Source organism: Halyomorpha halys, unplaced genomic scaffold (assembly GCF_000696795.3).
Source record: "Halyomorpha halys isolate HHAL.00 unplaced genomic scaffold, Hhal_1.1 Scaffold164.1, whole genome shotgun sequence".
In the NCBI taxonomy this organism is placed as follows: Eukaryota; Metazoa; Arthropoda; class Insecta; order Hemiptera; family Pentatomidae; genus Halyomorpha; species Halyomorpha halys.
In genome coordinates, this window is record NW_027108420.1 from 298,087 (window position 1) to 309,708 (window position 11,622).

The 11,622-nt window shown below is 26.2% G+C and overlaps 1 protein-coding gene across 1 annotated transcript in view; it reads left to right on the forward strand.

The window, feature by feature from the left end:
* anne (anne boleyn) overlaps positions 1-11,622 on the forward strand; it is a 27,062-nt gene that overhangs the window by 4,819 nt on the left and 10,621 nt on the right. Inside the window, exons 4-11 of the mRNA XM_014417656.2 lie at positions 229-299; positions 2,387-2,499; positions 3,479-3,635; positions 5,824-6,028; positions 7,847-8,042; positions 8,702-9,006; positions 10,031-10,231; positions 10,937-11,125. Of these exons, the coding sequence (XP_014273142.1) occupies positions 229-299; positions 2,387-2,499; positions 3,479-3,635; positions 5,824-6,028; positions 7,847-8,042; positions 8,702-9,006; positions 10,031-10,231; positions 10,937-11,125 (1,437 nt within the window). The remainder of the gene's footprint in view (positions 1-228; positions 300-2,386; positions 2,500-3,478; positions 3,636-5,823; positions 6,029-7,846; positions 8,043-8,701; positions 9,007-10,030; positions 10,232-10,936; positions 11,126-11,622) is intronic.

The window sequence follows — 11,622 nt, forward strand, 5'->3', positions numbered from 1 at the left end:
AAAGTAAATATTTCAGAGAGATCTGATTTAAATTAGTTATATTACCTAATTTCTTTATTTAAAATATTAGTAAATGTCGTTGATTTTATCTTGCCGAATAATATAAGAAACAGTTCCAAAAAAATCTGAACAAATTTTTACTTTTTTATAAATAAGTAATTTTAAATTACAGGAAAGCTGTAATTAAAAATTGTAATAATAACATATTTTATATATTTTTATTTTCAGGAAAGGTATCAGCAAAAACATAAATGTTATTATGTTAAAAATATCAAAACCATTACATCTGAAAATGTAAGGTAAGTTTGATTTGTGAATAAATGTACTCTTATTTAGGGCATAAGTCTTAACACCCACCAATCTTACCTCTCTATCTAAAAAGTTGATTTCAATTTTAAAATATGTTATATGCCTCAAATAGAATCTTAGTATATCCAGTTTATGTAGAAATCTGGCCTTGTAAAAAATTCTATATGATAGGTCTATACTACTTTAAACACCATCGTTGAATATTTCAGAAAAATGCTGGTACTATTGAATGATTAGGGATTATAGTATTTTTGTTAGAGGATTTAACTGATAATTAAGAATATGTTATTTCAAATGAACAAACTCACACAATGGGTATCCTTAGATTTATCATGTAATTCATTGGTCCCGAATTTTATGTTAAAATTTAGGTATTCAGAATGGCAAGATAAATAAATATAAAAAATAATCGTTAAACTCATTGCTCCTGTGTTTTGAAATTTACTGGGTCTAAATATAAAGCCAGGTTTTTAAAATGAAAACCCAATAGAAAAAAGGAAAACCAAAGACTGGAACATTATTGATTGACCGTGTGTATAGATGAATGGAATATGGTCCGGGTGCGGTAAAAAAAAAAACTCAAATAGTAGATAATTATACTATTTTATTGAGCCAACGTTTCACCCCACATTGCAGGGCTTCGTCAGGGCTGTTTTGACGAAAGTCAAAAACAAAATGGGCTTTGTTTGCAATATTGAATTTGTGATTCGGAATATTTATAAGGTGACGTCATTAGATTAGAATTTTGAGATCTCAGAAATCTATATGTGGTGAGGTAAAAATTAAAGTATTATATTTTTAAAACAGCTGTATTCTGCCATTTTGAATTTCCAAAGAACTGTGTATTTACTGGTTAGAACTGAAATCATCTATTGAAGTCTGATTAATTATTTTTCATGTTTCGATGTTTAACACTTCACTTAATTAGGTTTGCCATATCAGATTTATAGAAAAGTATGTTACAATTATAATTATATACATAATACAAATTATAAATTATAAACTTATATTTTAATCCTAAATCATATTTTTAAATTGGACCTCATTTTGAATTGAGGAAGGAATCAAGTATTCCAGAAAAATGTTCTAATTATAATACATGATGGCATTGCATTTCAAAACCAGCCAAGTTAACTTTCAAATTTTAATTGTATTTTTTTTTTAATTATCAGTTTTATATTATAATAAAAATGTAAAGGGTTTACTTTCAAGCTGTTAGAATTAAAATGTACCTATTGTCAAAAAACTATTAAAGTATCTTTTTAAGAATATGTTATAAGTAAAAATTAATATATTTAATTATTTATTCGGTTATATTAAAATTAATTTAATTTGGTTTGTAAACAGGTACTAATCTTGGTTTTGGTATTAGATTGTCAGTAGGCAGAAAATTTTTTTTTATTAACAGGAAGACATTTTTTTATCTTGTTATAATATAAAATGAAAACAGTTAATTTTAATAACACCTCATAGATTAGTGCCTGTTTATAAACAGAATTAAATTAATTTTAATATAACCTAAAATGTTTGATATATTAATTGTTACATATTCTTCAAAAGATACTTTAATAGTTTTTTGAAAATAAGTATATTTTAATTGTAATTGGTTGAAAATATAGTCTTTACATTTTTATTTATTATTATTATTTTTATTTTTTTTTTCAAGAAATCTATTGCTCAGTAAGTACTGATAACTTATAACTTCCCAGTCAATGTTCAAAACCTTATTATGGATAGTAAAATTTAGTTTCTATTCTATAAATCTGTGTGTTAAATCTTTTATAACCTCTGTAGATTCTAGAAATATAAATTCTAGGACAATTGTTGGTAATTTCACATACTTTTTTTATTAAAATCTTATTTAATTAGAAGTACTATCTATATGAAGAAAGTATTTTAAATGTGGTAAAGTTTATACATATTTATAATTACTTTATAGAGACTTGTTGCTAATATTTGAACAAAAACTTCACCATGATTCATATTTTTTCTTTATATGTTTTATGGAGTATAAATCAAAATCTCTATATTGAATTTTTCACATTTTAATTTCATGTTGTTAACTTTTTTCTTTCAGAAATGTTTACAAAAAGGATGATATAAACAATTGGGATCAATATAATCTTATGGACTTGGAAAATTGGGAATCGGCAAAGTTATCTGTTCATACTTATGGAGGAATGTTTCGAGGTATTATAAATTTCAATACAATCTTTATTTATAGTTCTTATTTATTTTATGTACTTAAGTGGTTGTAATATATTTCTGATTTTGTTTGATTTAATTTTTTTATTTAACTATTAGAGGTTTTTAATTGGAATTCAAATAGTTCTTATTATGCTAATTTTCAAGGCCTATTAACTTTTGAAAAATGACTCATATCATTTAATATCTAGAAAGCATGGGGCAGTATGAGTTTAAATTCCATAGCTATAAATGTTTAATTGATACTTGGTGTTTGTCTCACCCTTCCAGTTAAAGGTTAAATTAATGTTGAAAAAATAGGTTAACAAAAATGATTAAATAAATTAGGATGCATAGAATTTTTTGATACCATCTTCAATTACTAACTAAAAATTTAAACAAATGACCCATTCCTTATCCTTTATATGGCGGCTCGTTTTTTTTTATTACATCAACTCACCAGTCATGTAAAAAAAAGTAGCAAATATTTAGAACATCATTTTAATATTTAATTGTTTCATCATAATTTCAGTGTTTGGATTAGTTCTAAATTTTTTAATTCATATTCAATTATGAGATATTATTATTTTAAATTAGATAAATTAGCAAATAAACATATGGAGCATCAAAATGAGATGGCGAAGGCCGATGTTAATAACAGAGTGAAAAAAATAATAAAGGAAAAAAACATGAGACCATAGGCAGCATTGTGGACCCATACAATCTTTTTATTTTATTATTTATTATTTAATTTTATAATGGCGATTATTGTTTATTTAGATTAAAATAATTTTTCATGATCTTTATAATTCAGCACATTAGTGATCTTATTTAAGCGATAGCCTCAGATTATTTTTAGTTTGTCTTCCTACTTTTGTTTCCTGATTGATACATACATTACATTGCTACAGATCCATTATTTTTTGTAAGTATAAGTGTTATTTTTTCATTCAGTATTTCAGAATTCGAATTCTTTATATTTCAGACATGGAGAATATAAGAATGTTCAATTGTAAAAAGATGACATACATTTGGGATCCCGATCAAAGTGTATTCTACAAACTGAGAGGTTTGGATTGTAACGTTACTTCATCCGTACTCCACCAGCAAAAAGGTCTAAGCATCTCCCAGCAGTATTTCAGGTAGAGTTGCATTAAAATATTATCTCAAAATAGATTTTGGTATTTTTTCAACATACAGTTTCACCCCTTTTTGTAAGCTTGTTTAGTATAGCTATCCGAGAAATAGTACTTTCTTATAAAATCTGAGATCCTTTTCATGTATAGTAGTAGTACTGTTTATTTTTTTTAATATCTGTTTACTGGTGTTTAATTTTAGCAATCGCAAGCCAATCATATCAACATTTACTAGCAATACGAATGATAATATAAACTGTTATTTCATGAATGAATAGTATAATTTAGTAATTATAATTAATTAAACAAATAAAAAATATGTTATTGTAAATTTTGTAAAATAAATATCATTATTAATAAAAGTTTAATACATTATTTCGTTTCTAGTGGTTTCTCTTCTGACGGCTAGTCCCAAAGCTGTCAATTTTTTATTATATATATATTTTTTCATTTCTTAACATCTTAGCATCGTCAAAACTGACTTTGTGGCTTTGATTACTGTTTTATATGGTTCCTTAGAGCTGTGATAATTCTATGGTGCATAATGGAATTTTTATGTTGTTTCATACATTTTTTATTATATGAGGAGAAGGTGATTGGGCTTGCGGTTAGTGAACAAGACAAATAAGTAAAAACTAATTTAACGGTGCCAACATTTTGGCTAGAATTTCAGACCTTCATCAGGGTAAAGAACAAATATAACAACCATAATGATTAAATTGAATCAAATAACAAAAAAACAGATAATATAAGTACATGAGTAGTATTGAAGAAAATCCATAATGTAATATTATAAGAATATCGAAACTGCATATAATAATAATATACAGGAAAAATAGTAATATTAAAATTAAGAATGAAAAAAAAATTAATATAAATATAAGAATCAACTAAATAAATACATGTACAAAATTGGAAATTGTTTAAAATTGAAATAATATGAAAAATTAAGAAAGAAGAAACATTGCCAGTTATTAATAAGTTTTTATTGTTCAAATAAATTAAAGTCTCAAAATATTTTTTGTTTTATCAAAAGTCCAACACTTCAGCCGATTCGGCCATCCTCAAGGACAATCCATCACAAAATAGCTTTTATTATACATTGATTTTTTGCAAATTTTTTAAAAATAAATAAATTTCATCCTATTTTAGTCTCAAAACATTTTTTATTCCATTATAAGTCCGACGTTTCAGCCAATCGGCCATCCTAAAGGACAATCTATCACAAAACAGCTTTTACTATATATATAGTTTAATAATTTTAGCAATTAACAATGGTATTAATAAATAACATCCCTTAAAAACCAATTTACACTCACATCAGTTATTTAATAAATTTCTTTGCAGGCTATTCTGCCGAGGTGTAAGTTTCAGTAAAAATTACCCTATGAGATAATAAAACTTAAGGGAATTATATTAATTTATCATGTATTTTTCTTTTGAATGTATTATTTTCTTTTTGTAAAATTATTGTATTATCCAAATCAAAATTGTGCTGGTTTTTTGCTGCATGCTGCTGTTTATTAGGATCCTTCTTGTTCTTTATATCATTACTGGATAGCTTATTAATAAATTAATATAATTCCCTAATGTTTTATTATCTCATTGTATTAATAATTAAAACTAGTGACCTGGGCTGAATAGCCTGAAGAAAATTTTTTTAAAATAATTTATATGAGTGTAAATTGGTTTTTAAGGTATGTTATCTATTAATAACATTGTTAATTGCTAAAATTGTTAAAAAAATCAATGTATGATAAAAGCTGTTTTGTGATTGATTGTCTTTGAGGATGGCGAAATTGGCCGAAACATTGGACTTTTGAGAAAATAAAGAATGTTTTGAAACTTTAATTTGGATACAATCGATTTTATATAAACAATAATTAACAGCCTCAAGAAAATGAAAAGATTATATATAAAATAACATTTTACTTATTTCTGTTTTCCACTCACTGCAACCGAATCATCTTGTAGGATTAACTATCGACACATCATTTCTATGCTGTTTAATTGTTGATCTGAAGGCAGGATAGAAGGATGAAAAGAAATTTGTAAAATTGAGAAGGTTAAATTGTGAAACAAATTAATAAAATGTTATTTGATGCATTCTCTTATTTAAAAATAAATGAAAGTATAATTTGAAAATTGTTTCATTTAAAATAGAAAGACAGTTCATTTTAGTTTTATTTTCCAGACGAGCTGTTTACGGGATGAATGAAATAATTGTGCCTATGAGAAGTGTTATGGCACTATTGTTCCTGGAAGTGTTAAATCCATTTTATATCTTCCAGATATTTTCATTCACCCTATGGATCGTCGATAATTATGTTTACTATGCACTGTGCATTCTCGCAATGTCCTGTTGCAGCATTGTGATAGCGGTTATGCAAACGAGGAAGGTAAGACATTGCTTTAATTCCTCTTTTCTTTACAAAAGTCTATTTGAGCAGGTATAAATTGTATTTGAATTTCAGACAAAGAAGGGTTGCCTTTTTTTGGATTTGATTGTGTTCAGTAGAATTCAGTTCTTGTATGTTTCAAGAATGTCAAAAAAGAAGTCTTCTGTCAGTAAATGTTCGAATTTTGGATTTCGAGGTGTTAAATAAATTAAACGGACCTAATGGACTGTGAGTAAGTAAGAAAGGTATTTAAAGTAAAAAAGTTTAAGAAGATTTTGCGTTCTAGTCTTTGCGGGCTATTGTCATTTATATTTTACAGCAGTCAATGAATAAATAAATAAAATTTAAATTTAAAAGCTAACTTTTTTTTGTTTTCAATATTCCACTATCCTCTACCAATTATACCTGCAATAACTTAGAATACAGATTGTTCACATTTTGCTCACTTCATTTTCATTGATATCGCTCATTCACTTGGATAGTGCGCCAAGTCAAAACACCCTATTTCTGAAAAAGTGTGAAAGTTTTCACTTGCTAGTGAACCGATCAGTGTCAGTGTGTGATGCTAAAAGTAAACTGTTTTTAAAAGGTATTTAGAAGTCCCAGTTGTCATTAATCCCATAGATATTATTCGATGCTTTTGGTCAAGGAAATTTTTTTAAATTATCCCGCTATCCAAGTCAATGAGGGATATATTTGTTTTTCTATTAAATTTAATGTTTATAATTTTACATTACTATTATATTTTTTTTTGTTATGTTTATACCTCTCTGGGTTTTATATTTTGAAATTTCCAGTTTTATTGAAATATTTCAAACGTTTGTAGGTTTAAAGTTTCTACACTGAGAGATACTCGTAATAAACTGAATTGGGTAGTGATTGAAATTATTTACAAGTTACTAAATCATTAGTGATGCACATAAGGCTACACAAATTATTATAATATTTAAAAATAATAATTTAATTTATATACAAATTATCACTCGTACAGTAAAAAATTAATGTTCTCATTATACCTTCTCACACTGGGACTTAATGGACTAAATTACCGAGGTCTGCTCCAGCATTTTTTATCTCTCAGCTTGAATAGCTGCTCTTCTTTCTTCATATCCTCCCAACAGAACAATGTTAATTTTTACTTTTGAAAATTATAGACTACATGAAAATACCTCAAAAATTGAATTTTCCCTGCTCCCTTCTTCATGCCAAATTTCACTTTATGGGTATAACTAATTATTACTATTTATTTTGCTTAGATTAAAAAAGAAAAGGAAAATATTTTTCATCATATTACAGAACCCATTCAAGAATTTCTTTATAAGCTTGAAAATTTAATTAATTGATTATCTTCATTAATAATTATTTGGTTTTAATAACTTCATAATATTGTTAAAATTTGTTTGTTCTGGTAATATTTCAATTAAAACATATTTCCTGAGTTTTTATTTTTTTTTTAATTGACAAGCGAGTATATTAATTTATTTAATTTTATGGAGTTTGTTTTTAAATTTATGGTTACAATATTTTGTAATGTCGTGTAATAATAAATTATTTGTTGCTAACCAACAATTTGCACTTGCTAAAGTGAAAAAGTGAGTAAATTGTGGGCTCTTGATAGATATTGTTTATCTTTGTAATTTTGGTCCTGTTTTTCTAGAAATATTTCATGTTTTCATTTTATAATTTTTATCCATTTCTTAATGCATCTTTTTATTACATTTTGTTGATGTTTAAAACTTTCATAAAAAGACTATTTGTCTTTCGAAAAATGTTGTTTGATTTGGTTTATTAAATATCTTATTCCATTGTCTTTTCTAGAATCAAATCAATCTGTGGAGTAGAGTTCATTCTAGAGACGTCACAAGCGTGCTAAGGGGCGGAGAAGTAGCTGCAGTGCCTACCGAGCAGCTCGTCCCAGGCGATGTACTCGTTTTACCTCCTCACGGTTGCATTATGCATTGTGATGCCGTTCTTCTTGCTGGAAATTGCATTGTCAATGAAAGCATGCTAACAGGTAAATTTATATTTCAAATTCAATAAATTTTGTAAAGATATAAGTTTATTGTCCTGGCAATATAATTATAGTCCAAAATCAAATTTCTACTAAACTATCCAAGACGAGGTATGATCTCTTTTTCGTTAAAGCCATGTGAATATTTTTTTGCTGATTCATTAATAATTATTTTATCAAATATTGTGTTATTGTTTTTAAAAACATCTTGTGAATTGTCATGGCTCAAATTGAATTTTGTTATTTACATTTTGATAGATTTAAAATGATTAATTTGAAAAAAAAATCATTTTTAAATTTTTCATGGGAACTATCAATTTCTCATATGTGTTCTTGTGATGGGTGGATTTAGCCCAATTAATACTGACCATCCTGACATTTTGTATATAACTATTTAGGTTGGTGATCAAATGATATCCATTCAAATAAATTAAATATTCTTTGCTTGTTGATTACAAATAATAAAGAATTTAATATGGGCTATAATTAAAATATTAACCAATAAAAAGTTGTTTACTATTTTAAGATAATTTCTTTGATCGACCCCCCCCCCCAGACCTTGTTATCCTTTATTATTTATATGATCAACTTCAATCAATTTATAATATTTTTGTTTTTCATAAATATATCTTCTATAAACTTTTGGTTTGTTATGATCGCAGGTGAAAGTGTTCCAGTGACTAAAACTCCTATGCCTAACTCTCCAACTCTGCTTTATAATGAAAAGGAGCATGCACGACACACGTTGTTCTGTGGAACTCAAGTTATTCAGACACGGTATTACGGTCATGAGCGGGTCTATGCTGTCGTCATTAGAACAAGTTTTTCAACTGCAAAAGGGAACCTGGTCAGATCGATCCTCTATCCTCCACCAGTGGATTTCAAATTCGAGAGGGATTCGTATAAATTTGTTCAGATACTAGCTGCCTTTGCTGCTATAGGCGTTCTCTATACCATAATCAGTAAAGTAAGTATTGTATAAATCTTCAACTTTTCAATTATAATTATTATGTTTTTAAATTAATTTTGTTAATATAAAATTATATTCTCTGATCTAGTATTTATAAACTAGATGTTTTTTTCTTAAAATAAGTGAAGTTAGAAATAATCTGCATTTTAAGACAAATCATCTTTTAACAATGAGACAGTGGGACAATTTAAGGGAATCTGTTTTTTGTTCAACCACTTTTTTATGTAATTAAGTTAAAAAGCAACAATATTGATTATTTTATTACTGCATTTAGAATGACTTTTCGGACTATCTGTCCATTATCAATTCCATGCTAGTTATATGTACTTTATCATCCTCTGTATCAGAAATTCGTCCATATTATGAAAAAATATTATTGTTAATGATTTTATAATTTGGATAAATTTCTGAAATAGAGGATGATAAAATATATATATGTGAAGATAAGTAAGATTAAAATAATGGACGGACAGTCTGAAAAATCATTCTAAATATTGCAATTAATGAATAAGAAATATTTTGAACAATACTTAATAATAAGTATTATTTCCAATACTTGGAAATAAGTAATAAAATTATATTCTCTAAAAATGGTAAATAAAAACAATTAATATTTTAAATATTATTTAAGATTTAATTGATAAAATTATATCTTCTTAGTCCAAGTTTAAATGATAAATAAAAACAGTTAATGTTCTGAATTTCATTTAAGATTTAATTATTCATGAATTCTTATAAATAAATTTATTAGAAAAATTAATAAAATAGCACTATTAAAAAATTTTCTTAAAAAAGAAAATGATATTGAAATCTCTAAGTGTTAAAAATCCAAAACAAAAAAAAACAAAAAAACCAACAATTATTAGTTCTTGTTTTCAGTGCACTAAGTTTTAATATTCTAATTGTCCACACCTTATTTAATATTCTTTATTGGGTTTTACGCCTTAATTTCTTAATAAACAAACAATATTCTTTATTATTGTTTTTCTATTAGGAAATATTAATTATATCATTATTTCAGGTAATGAGGGGAAATGAATGGTCTGAAATAACTCTCGAGGCATTGGATCTTATTACTATTGTAGTCCCTCCAGCTCTGCCTGCTGCTATGACAGTCGGGCGTATGTACGCTCAAAAGCGATTGGAAAATGCTAATATTTTCTGCATAAGTCCCCGAACAATCAACGTCTCGGGCTCTATCAACTGTGTTTGTTTTGACAAGGTAATTATTATTCTTATCTTAGTAATCCTTCTTCATACTAGAATCATTAATAACAATTATTTTTTAATGATATTTTATATTTATAGGCTGCCAATAAAACTTATGAAACATTTATTTCATGATTTGAACAACGTTTAGGGCTGTTTGCCCATTATCAAGTTCATAGTTCTAAATTATGCGAATGTCGTATGTCAAAAAAATATTAAAACGCGTTGTTATGTTGACATTTTGAACATTAAAAGTTAAAAATTGTCTTTTGTTTTGCCTCTTGAGTATTTTAATGTTATTTGTCGACATCTATTTTTTATGTCTATATTTGCTCTTTGTATTCCTTCACTGCACTGTCCCCGAAACGTTGTTCAAATTATGGAGTAAAGAAAATAAGTAATAAACAGTGTTATTTTTTCTAGAATAAAATAATACAATTAAAAGATATATATTCTTCATATATTATACAAAAAATAAAAAGGAAAAAACTTTTAAAAAATATTTATTTAACAGTAGGCTTTTGGAAAAGCTTGCATTATTTATTTGTTTATCTCTTCTTATTTTTATTTAATTTTCTCTGTCATTAATTACATTTTTTTTCATTCACCGACATATTTTAACTTCAAAATATTAGATTAGAAATATAATAAATAATTTATATTATGTACTACTATTGCTTGCATTGAAGTTATTAGGAAGTTTATAATTTATTTGCAGACTGGAACGTTGACAGAAGATGGATTAGACATGTGGGGAGTAGTTCCTGTATCTGATTCTAAATTTCAATTGCCTGTTAAAAATATCAGAAGCCTGCCTTGTGATCAACATTTTCTTAAAGCGATGGTTACATGTCATGGGATAACAATGATCGATGGAAATCTCGCTGGTGATCCGTTAGATATTAAGGTTTGATGTCTTCTTTATAGATTTTTAAAAATATATATATATATATATATATTTAATGATATTCGTTAGTTTTGAGTTAGTTCTAGTTTGTCTAAAATGTTTCTCCTTTTTTTTTATTTCTTTTTTTCTTGAAATTAATTCCTTGACAAAGAGTTGTTTATGAAAAGCATATATAGTTATTGTGGTTTTGAAACATAAAATTAACTAAATTTACGATTATTTATGATATTTATGAAAGGAGATGGTCCACGCCATGGTTAAAAATGAACTCAAACAGTACGAAACTATGTTCAAGCACCGACATTTCACCCCCCTTTGCAGGGCTTCATGAGGGCTAATACAAAAAAAAAACTAAAAAAAATTATAAATAGAGTAAGAGTATGACATGATATGAAATATAATGTAAACTATAGTTGGATTAAAAAGTATTAAACTATTTAAAAAATAGCAGAGTAAATTAAAAGAAAATAGAAAAAAGATATACAGAAATAAATGTT